General features: G+C 35.3%; 2 protein-coding genes across 2 annotated transcripts in view; one reads left to right on the forward strand and one right to left on the reverse strand.

The window, feature by feature from the left end:
• The window catches only part of LOC135127093 (uncharacterized protein), a 28577-nt gene extending 20263 nt beyond the window's left edge, over positions 1-8314 (reverse strand). The window contains exon 1 of the mRNA XM_064053418.1: positions 7975-8314. Coding sequence (XP_063909488.1) covers positions 7975-8180 — 206 coding nt within the window. The 5' untranslated portion in view covers positions 8181-8314. The remainder of the gene's footprint in view (positions 1-7974) is intronic.
• Positions 8315-9634: 1320 nt separating this feature from the next.
• Positions 9635-10325, forward strand: LOC135127353 (uncharacterized). The gene is made up of 3 exons (XM_064053800.1): positions 9635-9880; positions 9958-10171; positions 10246-10325. Exons 1-3 carry the CDS (start codon positions 9635-9637, stop codon positions 10323-10325), a joined length of 540 nt encoding a protein of 179 aa, XP_063909870.1.
• Positions 10326-12319: the final 1994 nt, after the last annotated feature.

Consider the following 12319-nt stretch of genomic DNA (forward strand, 5'->3'; position numbering starts at 1 on the left):
TTAATCATGTATTGACAATATATAAAATGATTAAGAGATATTCTTCCGATCACAAAAAAAAATTTCAACATTTGCTATTTATGGTGCTTATTCACGAACACACAATAACAAATAAATAAATATTATAACATTATTGTTGCGAAAATCGGAAGTGCTGTTCTTGATTTGATGGGCGAAAAAAGTTGGAAGTGCCGGGATCTGTTACCGGAACTTCTAATTGCACTGCACACTCCACCTCCACTAAACCACAGGCCACAGTTGCTTATGTTAAAACTCATCATATTTTGCACATTTTGAGTTAAACTTTTTTGGCAAAAATTGTAGATGACGTCATGAATTTTTTCGGGGGAATAAACAGATATATTTTCATTAACAATTTACCATGCTCACAATCAATTTTAACCATCTGCAAGATTTCAAAATATTCAGTTTAGCAATTCTTGATTTATTCACTAAAATAAAGTGACTGATTCAATTCTTTTTTTGAGTCACCTGTATAAGCAAGTTAAAAAATTTGAATGCAATGATTAGTTACAAGTGTAGTCAGATCATATACTTTATTCAGTAAAATTGTGAGAAGACGTAATAAATTTTTTTTGGGGTTGATAAAGAGATACATTTTGATTAAACAGTTACCATGCTTACAATAACTTCAAAACGTCAAGATTTCTAAGTATTCAGTTTTGCAAAATCAATTCACTCCGTCATTAATTTTTTTCAGACACCCTGTATAAGCAAATATCAAAAATTTTACAAGTATAGTCAGATCATATACTTTATTCAGCAAAATTCTGAGAGGACGTAATGAATTTTTTTTGGGGTTGATGAAGAGATACATTTTGATTAAACAGTTACCATGCTTACAATAACTTCAAAACGTCAAGATTTCTAAGTATTCAGTTTTGCAAAATCAATTCACTCCGTCATTAATTTTTTTCAGACACCCTGTATAAGCAAATATTAAAAATTTTAAAAGTATAGTCAGATCATATACTTTATTCAGCAAAATTGTGAGAAGACGTAATGAATTTTTTTTGGGGTTGATAAAGAGATACATTTTGATTAAACAGTTACCACGCTTACAATAACTTCAAAACGTCAAGATTTCTAAGTATTCAGTTTTGCAAAATCAATTCACTCCGTCATTAATTTTTTTCAGACACCCTGTATAAGCAAATATTAAAAATTTTAATGCAGTGATAAATCACAAGTATGGACTCATCATACTTTACACATTGAAGATGGCATTTTTTCAGCAAAATTTTGGGGTGACGTCATAAATTTTTTAGGGGGGACGACCAAATACATTTTGATCAAAAATTTACCATGCTTATGATAATTTTAAAATATCTTCAAGATTTCGAAGCATTCGGTTTTGTAGTTCCTGAGTAAATCAGTAAAATAAATTTACGCTTTCATTTATTTTCTTGAATCACCCTGTATATGCAAATCCAAAAAATATGAATGGAGTGATAGATCACAAGTACAGACTGATCATATTTTGTGCATTTTAGATATGATTTATTCGGCAAATTTTCGAGCTGACGTCATCAAGTTTTTGGAGGGGATAAGCAAATATATTTTGACTAAACATTTATTATGCTCTTTATAACCTTAAAACATCTGCAAGATGTCAGAGCATTCCGTTTTGTAGTTCCTGATTAAATCAATAAAATATATTTTCGCATTCATTAATTTTTTTGAGTCACTCTGTATATGCAAATCCAAAAAATATGAATGGAGTGATAAATGACAAGTACAGGCTCATCATATTTTGTACATTTTAGATATGATTTATTCGGCAAACTTTCGAGCTGACGTCATCAAGTTTTTGGAGGGAATAAGCAAATATATTTTGACTAAACATTTATTATGCTCTTTATAACCTTAAAACATCTGCAAGATGTCAGAGCATTCCGTTTTGTAGTTCCTGATTAAATCAATAAAATATATTTGCGCATTCATTATTTTATTGAGTCACTCTGTATATGCAAATCCAAAAAATATGAATGGAGTGATAAATGACAAGTACAGGCTCATCATATTTTGTACATTTTAGATATGATTTATTCGGCAAACTTTCGAGCTGACGTCATCAAGTTTTTGGAGGGGATAAGCAAATATATTTTGACTAAACATTTATTATGCTCTTTATGACCTTAAAACATCTGCAAGATTTCAGAGCATTCGGTTTTGTAGTTCCTGATTAAATCAATAAAATATATTTTCGCATTCATTAATTTTTTTGAGTCACTCTGTATATGCAAATCCAAAAAATATGAATGGAGTGATAAATGACAAGTACAGGCTCATCATATTTTGTACATTTTAGATATGATTTATTCGGCAAACTTTCGAGCTGACGTCATCGAGTTTTTGGAGGGAATAAGCAAATATATTTTGACTAAACATTTATTATGCTCTTTATAACCTTAAAACATCTGCAAGATGTCAGAGCATTCCGTTTTGTAGTTCCTGATTAAATCAATAAAATATATTTGCGCATTCATTATTTTATTGAGTCACTCTGTATATGCAAATCCAAAAAATATGAATGGAGTGATAAATGACAAGTACAGGCTCATCATATTTTGTACATTTTAGATATGATTTATTCGGCAAACTTTCGAGCTGACGTCATCAAGTTTTTGGAGGGGATAAGCAAATATATTTTGACTAAACATTTATTATGCTCTTTATGACCTTAAAACATCTGCAAGATTTCAGAGCATTCGGTTTTGTAGTTCCTGATTAAATCAATAAAATATATTTACGCATTCATTAATTTTTTTGAGTCACCCTGTATATGCAAATCCAAAAAATATGAATGGAGTGATAGATCACAAGTACAGACTCATCATATTTTGTACATTTTAGATATGATTTATTCCACAAACTTTTGAGCTGACGTCATCAAGTTTTTGGAGGGGATAAGCAAATATTTTTTGACTAAAGATTTATGATGCTCTTTATAGCCTTAAAACATCTGCAACATTTCAAAGCATTCTGGTTAGCAGATTAAAAATTAAATTTCAAAATGTTGTTTTATAATTTTGATTTTTTTTCCAAAAATCTGGACGTTTCGGGTGAAAAGTCGATTCAGAGTTGTAAACTACATGTGTAGGACTATGTTATTTTATACAATTGAAAACCCATTTACTATGTACAATTTTGAAGTGACGTCATCGCTTTAGTGGTGGGGATGATTCGACAAATTTTGGTTAGCGTTTTACCATCTACATGATATTCTTAATATATGTACAAAATTTCACAACAATCGGTCGAGTACTTTCGGAGATTATCTGTCTAATAAAAATCCGGGACAACAGACGGACAGACGGACAGACGGACAGACGGACAGACGGACAGACGGACGGACGGACAGACGGACAGACGGACAGACAGACGGAAATGGGAGACCTATTTCTTCGTCTTCTAGGGGTCATGAAAGATCGAGAAAACGTAAAAGTAGAGAGTCGGCCGACGGACTCGATTACAATACTTCCTTTGCTTACGCTCGGGAAGTAAAAATCAAAATATAGGCCCCGCCCACCCACCCCTTTCTCAATTGTGATGATTTTTTTATTCGCCGTGAGCGGGGGAGGGGGAGCTTAATTGCAAAATCCTGATTTTCCTACTAGACCATCATAAAAAATAGGTTGTTGTGTTCTTTGCATTTAAGCTTCGCCCCTTGGCCGAAATTTTCAAAGTGGGGTAGTATTGAAAAATTTTGTTTTTGAAAAAATTGTCACGAAATCCCAAAAATCCAGGGATATGGTTTGCGAGACGCTGATTCCAAAAATACAGCGTGTTTATGGCCCCCGTGCAAAATTTTGGAATCATTCAGTTTGAAATACAATTTTTTTTAAAAGTCCTAAATATGCCATGTTTCACTTGGCGATTCTGGAAAACCGGTACGAATTATCCAAGAAATGAGCCCTAAAGTAGCTTCTGGCGGTTGAAATCTATAAGAAAATGTCTTTGGTTGAATTTCGAAATAATGAAAAGGGCCCGAAACTTTCATTTTTTGTAGAAAAATAAAAATTTTGCAATTAAGGTCCGCCTTCCGGCCCACGACGAATAAAAAACTCGTCACAATTGAAATAAAGGCGGGTGGGCGGGGTTTTATATATTGCCTATTTTTCTTATCATATGTACAAAAGAATCTGAAAACATGTCAATGGTAAATTTATAGAGAAGTGTGGGGGATAAAATTCACCATATTTTTTATTATTATTACGTCGTATTTTTTCTTATTAATAGTAACTCGTGTCCTTCAAAGAAAACTATATGCATTATGCAAAAAAGAAATCCAAAGATTAAGCCCCACCCACCCGCCCCAATTTGAATTGTGATACTTTTTTCATTCGTTGTTAGCCCAAGGGGCGGAGCATAATTGCAAAATTCATGTTTCCATAAAAAATACCATTTGAAAGATATTTTTAGTTTCTTGTTGCGAAAAGAAGACTACGTATATTAAGAAGAAAGGGCAATTTGTTATTTTCCGAAATTCCTGACACTCAAAAATTTGGAAAAAATTCAAGGGCCTGCAAAGACAAGTTTTGGACCGACTTCTTGTTTGAGAAGCTCATAGTAGTGAAGAGACTAATTTTCAGAAATATGAGAGCCCATTTAAGTAAGATAGTTTGGTATGGTCAAAATGCTGAAATTTTCAGGATGCTGAAAAATTGGATGCAAAATGAAAATTACCATAAATGCCGAAATCGAGTTTCTAGCTTTATTCTGTACCATAGAATCCATTTTTGGCTGTAGTATAGAGAGCTAGATGAATGGGACGATGTCATTTTCCCATATACTTGACATTAAAAAATTTTGAAAAAATTCAAGAGCCTGCAGAGGCATTTTTTGAGTGACCTCGAAAATTCAAACCAATGTTAAAGGCACTTTAACACATTAGTGACAAAGGATGTACAACGTTAATAAAAATTTATTTATTCAGTCTTTCAAAAAAAAAAAAATACGTCATCTCAAAATATTGCCGAATTAATATTAACGTAGCAATCAAATAACTAGTTGGTTGTTATTTTTTGTTGGTATTCCTAATTATTGTATGTACTTTTTTGGATATTTTAAATTTAGTATCGCCACATCCAAGTATTTTTTTTAGTCTTCTCTTTTTGGTAATTTTTTTTTTAATCTTTAAAAATTAAACTTTGCTTATTTCTGTAAACTGCAAATTTTCAGTTGATAGATTTCTGCCGTAAACCAATAATTAATGCAAAGTTTGGTAGATAAAATTAATTTCCGAAAATAAAAAGTCTGCGTAAGCTTTTTGGAACGTTCGAGCACCTTTGTCACATTTCAGGTTTGAATTAGTTCGCATTCATTGTGCTGGTTTGATTAATTACTTTGTTTTGAAATTACTTAGATGTTTAGAATTTTGTAAATAGCTTTGTTTAATTTTTTATACCCGTTTAAAATAAGTCAGAACTAGTGACGTATGTAACAATTTTGACACCACGATCAGGGCCGGCTCTAAGGGACCAGGCGCCCCGATGCAACTTACTGTTCAACGCCCTCTAAAAAATTTTTGTAAAAAAAAATAAAATTTTGTAATCACATATTTTTCTGGAGAGACACTTTTTATTAACAAACATGCATAAAATTATAATGAATCAATCTTAATATATCAAAGTGTTTGTCCTGACTGACAAACTGACTGATTCATCGAAAAAAAACAAACGCAAAAGCAAAGCCTAAACGACTGAATCTACAAATATGAAATTTGGATAGTAGATTCCGCTTGTATCATAAGCACCCATTAAAAAAGGATTTTTGGAAATTCCGTCCTTACGGGGACAAAATAGAGGATGAAAATTTATGTAGGAATCTCCTGAGTTTTTAAGTTAGACGGGTTCACTGGGGAGGGGGGGAGTGAACGAGATGAAAAATTTTTCAATTTTCAATATCGTAAAATTGATACGATTTCAAAGTTAAATAAATTATTTAATTTGGACTTACTTGAATATTAATCGAAATTTAAATTAAAAATTAATGATGACAAAAAGCCAAAGAATGGTACACAGAACCAAATTCGACTACAAACAGGAACAGTAAAAAATATAACAAAACTGTTGAACAACCACCACAACTAACCCGCTAGACTTGGAAAATAAATTTTTTAAGTATGTGCCAACATGGAGTTTTATGGTAAAAACAAACGTGGCAATGTTAGGAAAAACATCTGGTTTTGGTCATACCGCTGTCTCGTCAAATTGTTACCCAGATAATGCAATCATAAATCTGGTTATTTTTTGTCGGTATGCTGTTCCTGCTATAATATTTTGTACGTCCTGATTCAATGCAAATCTAATATTAATTTATTTCTGTAAAGTTGATATAAAAGCAGAGGCGGCTCTTGCCGCCCGGCGCCCCTTGTCGCGGGGGCCCCGATGCGGTGCATCTTTCGCTTACCGTGTTGAGCCGGCCCTGACCATGATAGCACAAAATCGTGTCTACGTTGTATAAATATGCTTTAAATTCACGGAATTACTTTTAAACTAATGAAATTACACTGGTAATTGTTGAAATAGCTGGAATTATCGACAAATAATTGGAATGAAACTGTTTTGAAACTATTCGAACCCAAATTATGTTCTACGCAGTTTTGCAGATGATCTAGAAGTTTTTCTGAAGTTGTTCATGACAATTGATTACCATTTTCGTCACATACCATTAATTACTTTTCTATATGGTACACAAGTGTATAAAACCCGGATTAAATATCTTGCGACGTACACGCACACTAAATTTAGGAGTTGATCTTGCACATGTCACAATATTTTGCGTTTAAGTCTACTTTAGAGGTGTTTATTCGCGTACCAAATTAAACTACCGCTACGCAGAATGATTTGTTCTTTTTACATGTTTATCACAACGTAATCTAAATTAAACGTTTAAAGTTTCGTGCACTTGCTGTTCAAGGTCGGTTAAGAAATTTGGCAAAGGGCGACGAGGAAATTATGGACTTTAAAATAATCCAGTTTAAATTTTACTTCGCACTGCCAAAAATACAAGGAAGTATACTATAAGCGAGTACTATAAAATCGTATAACAATACACAAAATTCGGTATAAATAACCCCAACCGAAACAATCAAATAAGCGGCTTTTAATAATAACGACAACATTTTAAATAAACTTGTGGACGTGCACATAAATGCAGTTGCTGTCTGGACTGTCGTTGACCCAAGCCAGAAATAGATTTTCCTCACCTACCAAACGAAAGTGCAAAGCACACTCCCCCAAATTTATAATATTTGAAAATATTTTGTGGCGAAATTTGTGTTAGTTATAGATACAAAGTGGTACGCCGCTGACATTTTATGTGTTTCCAAAATACTATTGTTTATATTATCTATATTAAATAGGTTAATAGGGCGTTCGCTACCGATAAGTCGCAGTAGGTTTTTGGCTAAATAAACATTTCCTTGAATCAACAACCAAGTCTGCGCTTGAAAATCAATCGAAATTTTCAATTAGTCTCGTTACAAGTACACTTTAAAAGCTCAATAAAACTCTATAAAAACAGCGTTTGGTTTTTCTCTTAACAACATAAAAGCTGTGCGGTATCAAAATGTGGGGCAATTTTTCTTAAGATTAGCGTTCTTGGCAGATGGTCCATTCCAGGTTTATCCCTGGAATGTTCAAGTGCTGAATCACTGACGCTGTATTTATCATTTCTGGCGCAACTGAAAAATATTCATAGACAAAGAAAATCAAAAACAATTTGGAAACGACAACCTGAATTATTACTTTTATTGCGCAACACAATTAAATCAGAAAACCAAGTCAAAAATCACTGCTGCAATTTCATTATTATTTTTGGACAAACACTTGCCTTTATTTAAGTTTTACTAATGGACCGAACGTGACCACTTCCACCTATTCATTGCTGATTATTTGTTACCCTTGCCAAATGAGCGAACTCTACAATAACATTCATCCTACTCACCAATACCCGAAGAAATTCGAAATTTGGGTGCAATCGGTGTCTATGCTGTGGCCCGAACTCTCCAGGTCACTGTTCAGCCCGGTGAAGATCCCCGTGTCTGAAGACTCCGTCGAAGTATCTTCACTCGTGTCATCGTCTTCTTCGAACTCAGTGTCTTTTTCGTCATTACCACTCATCTTGGTAAAGATTTTCTTCACAAAACTCATACCGTCTTAACATTTACTACGAGTATGCGTGGACGCGTTCGTCTTTGGCACTTCACGTTTAGATATCTGCTATTTGCAGCTCAAGCATGTGAGCCTTGGACACGGTCGTCGTTTAGTGCCAGTTGTTGGGATAATACAAAGTATAAATACTATAACATCTGACATATAAATCAACAATTAAAAAAACACAAGGGATTGACATGATCCTAAACGGTAGGCAAAACGTTTAATGTGGGGGTTATTTAAAGACTGTTAGCGCCAACGCACGACGCACGTAAAACTTGCAGTTAATAAAGTTTACTACTAGCGGTGGGGTATTTTTACACCTGATGGACTGCAAAATGTTTAGATTGGGGCAGGATGATGTAACGAACCATCGATCGCAGATTTTGTAAATGTTTTGATCTGGATAGACATAACCTTGCGATTGTACATTTCGATTTCGAGAAACTAAGCACGTTTCAAGAATTCTAAATTTATTGTTGCACTGAGGTTTTAATGCATGTGTTACTAGCTTGTAAAAAAGAAAATGTTAATTACAAAACAACTGGCGAAAAATTTAGTTTCTATGTACTTTTTCTGCTGTTTCGGAAAATTTTACGTTTTCGAGAAGTTTAGGTGACAAAAACATAACGTATCCATAATTCAAAAGTATTATCACTGGGAAAATCAAGATAAAACTAGCGTATTTAGCCTGTAGAATGTGATGGTCCTTGATGGAATAAAGACTGCATTTTCGTCAAAGAAAACTGACTGTATGTTATTGTCTTTAAAGTGGTTATTTTTATTTTATCCACGTTTTAGTTATTGTGGATCTAAGTAAAATTAGACATATTATATACCTCATTTTTTGTAAATGTCGGCAAGCAGACATTCTTTCTTTACGTAAGATATTAATTTATGACTTCACTGCAGGTCAGGTCAGGTCTGGTCAGGTCACATCAGGTCAGGTCATATCAGGTAGGCTGTAAAAAAATTAAAAACCGTAGTTTTTGGAATAAACAAGAAACCGGAAGAAATTGGACACACATCAAAATTCCAGATGTCTTTTAGAAGATTTTCGAACACCTCTGAAAAAAAAAGAAAAAAGGACCAGGTCATGTCAGGTCAGTTCAGGTCCCCCAAGGTTCAGTGTTAGGGCCAATATTGTGGAACGTATTGTATGACAGAATTTTAAAAATAAAATGTCCAAAGGAACTAGCTTGGTCGCATTCGCAGATGATCTCGCTGTGGTGGTGTGCGCAAAAAGCGAACTAGAAATGCAAGAAAATGCTAAAGACACAATCCAACTAGTGAAAAAAGAGCTCGACAAAATGGAGCATTAAATCTCGAAAAACAGACGCAGTTCTACTGTCGGGGAGGCTAAAATTACCGAAACTAAAAATAAAGATTTCGGAAAACTTAACACAAAAAAAATAATACCTTGGACTAGTAAAATAGACCAAGACCTTAGAATGGCAGCTCATGTAGACCATGTGGTTAGTCGCGCAGAGAAAAAAGCCGTTGCAATAATGAAACTTATGCCAAATATTAGAGGCCCCGGAGACACCACAAGAAGGATATATGCAATGGTAGCCAAAGCGGTAATCATGTACGCAGCCCCTGTATGGATGAAAGTGTGGAAAACAACAATCTACAAAGAAAAACTGGAAAGGCTAAATCGACGTTTAGCCATAAGGGTAGCCAGGGCATACAGAACGGTTAGACATAATGCAGTACTGGTAATAGCGGGCCTTCCACCACTAGAACTCCTGGCAATAGAAAAGACGATACATAGAAAGGTAAAAGCAAGGAAACGAGCAGAAGAGACCTACTAGCAAATTGGCAAGCGAGGTGGAACGAAGAAAGGTGTTGGACAAAAGAGTTGATAAAGAATATTGAGCCTTGGATAAACAGAGGACATGGAGAGCTAAATTACAATCTGTGCATGGTGTTAACTGTACATGGAACCTTTAATACATACAGAAAAAGAATAAAAAAAGATGAAACAGGTCAGTGCTGGTTTTGTGAAGAGGAAGTAAAGGATACCCCCGAACATACCGTATTTGAATGTAAAAGATTCAAGGAAAGAAGGGTAGAGCTAAACACGAAAATAAAGGAGAGTATCACGAAAGAAAATATGACAAATATGATGATAAAGAATGAGAAAAATTGGAATGACATAAACAAATATATAAATGACACAATGGATATCAAAAGAGAGAAAGAAAAAAGTATAGAAAGAAAAAAATAGCGAGGCCGGAGACAGGCCAAATAAATGTCCTATGGACGGTACTGACTGTCTTCAGAAGAATGGGGAGGGGTTTTAGGGCGGTAAAAATCCCCCACTCCCCCGCGAATATGAAACATCTTCTCGCGGGGAGCCTTTTGAAGGTTTCCCCTCCTCCCCAAAAAAAAGGTCAGGTCAGGTCAGGTGAAGTTGGAGGCGAGATGCACTCTTAATTATTGAGAATGGGGAAACCTCATATGCAGATATTCTAAAAGTATTAAAAGGAAACATAAAAGAGGAAAATATAATAGATAGTATCAGCACAGTAAGGGAGGCAAGTAGAGGTGAAGTCCTAATTAAATTAAGGAAAGAAAATCAAGCGACAAAACATACAATAGAAAGAATTTTGACTGGGGCCAAAATCAAAGCACTCGTCGGTGGAAGCAGTACAACAATCTTCTTGAATGATATTGACTCTATAACGGACTCAGAAGAAATAAAAGATGCTTTGGGGGAAGTGGGTGTAGAAAAAGAAGGGGTGCAAATCAATGCCATTAGGCGGACTGGCGATGGGAATCAAAGAGCAGAAATTAGATTGAGAGACAAGGATGCGAAGGAGGGCATCAGAATTGGCCTAATAAGAGAGAAGCTGGACCTTCAAAGGTGCTATAAATGTTAGGGCTTGAGCGCAAAGCCAGAGAATGTAAATAAAAAGACAGAAGTAAATGATGTGTCAAATGTGGGAAAGAAGGCCATCAAAGGAAAGAAGAGTAGTGCCAACTGTGTCAAGAAGGAGGGCATAAGCATAGGGCAGCAAAAGGAGGTGCAAAATATTTACAAGGGCTGCGGGACCGGATGCTATTTCTGCAGATATAGTGATTAGTATTACTAGAAGGTAAATTTCCGACCAATTGAAAAGAATTAAAGCGAGGGCTGACGAAACCCACATTCAGATCACTGTGTATTCTAAACCTCTTAGATAAGCTTCTCGACATCTGATTCTCGGCTGGTTGAACGAGGAGATCGAAGAAGGTAAAAAATTATCCAACCATCAGTGCGGACTTACAAAAGGGCGATCACCGATCCAGGCCATGATGAAGGTTGTGAAGATCACAGATAACGCAAATAAAGGAGCGTAGAATAAAAGCAGACGGGTTTGTGCCCTAATTACACTAGATATCCAGAATGCCTTTAACTCTGCACCTTGGGTGGGAATAATAAACACCTTAGAAGAAAAAGCTATAAGCTCTATAGGTATTATCAGCATGGTGCCGAGTTACTTTGAAGACACAGAACTTGATTGGTGAGATGGAAAACATGGCTATTACTGCCGGAGTTCCACAAGGGTCGGTTTTGGGGTCGACCCTTCGGAATTTATATTATGATGACATCCTGAGGGCCAAAGTTCACACCTTAGAGATGACCGTTGTTGGAAAAATAGAAAAAAGAGGATCAAGGAGATTGTTACTTCATCCTTGAAGACGATAGACCAGAGAAGCAACTCAAGCGAGCTAATAACAAAACCGAAATGGTGGTTCTTGTAGGCATGAGGAAGCTCAAGAAATTCTCACTTCAAATTGAACAAGAGACAATTAATACTAGCGAAACCATTAAATATCTGGGGTTACATTTGATAGAGACATGACGTTTCAGGCATATTTATTCGAAGTGGCGCAAAAAAGGGCAGCTATGAGTCTAGGTCGATTAATGACTAACTTGAGTGGCCCGAGTGCAAGCAGAAGAAAGATACTTATGGCAGTAGCATATTTGGTGATGTTATATGCTGCTCCTGTGTGGGTGGGGGCTATTGGAGCGCAGAAATACCGTGACGTTTTGACGAAGGCGTAAATAGTGTTACGGGTAACACCGGCGTATAGAATAGCTCCAACAGAAGCTTTACTAACTTTTGCTGACTCCACGCCTGTTGATC

The sequence above is a fragment of the Zophobas morio genome, unplaced genomic scaffold, assembly GCF_036711695.1.
Source record: "Zophobas morio isolate AGI-343-1 ecotype UQ-CSIRO unplaced genomic scaffold, CSIRO_AGI_Zmor_V1 ptg000011l, whole genome shotgun sequence".
Classification (NCBI taxonomy): domain Eukaryota; kingdom Metazoa; phylum Arthropoda; class Insecta; order Coleoptera; family Tenebrionidae; genus Zophobas; species Zophobas morio.

Excerpts from the sequence above, each read along its gene's own strand:
- LOC135127353 (XM_064053800.1), top strand. The coding sequence starts at position 9,635 with ATGGCAGCTCATGTAGACCATGTGGTTAGTCGCGCAGAGAAAAAAGCC. Across the intron at positions 9,881-9,957 it reads TAGCCAGGGCATACAGAACG|AAAGGTAAAAGCAAGGAAAC; the intron begins GTTAGACATAAT and ends GACGATACATAG. Across the intron at positions 10,172-10,245 it reads AATAAAAAAAGATGAAACAG|GAAAGAAGGGTAGAGCTAAA; the intron begins GTCAGTGCTGGT and ends AAAAGATTCAAG.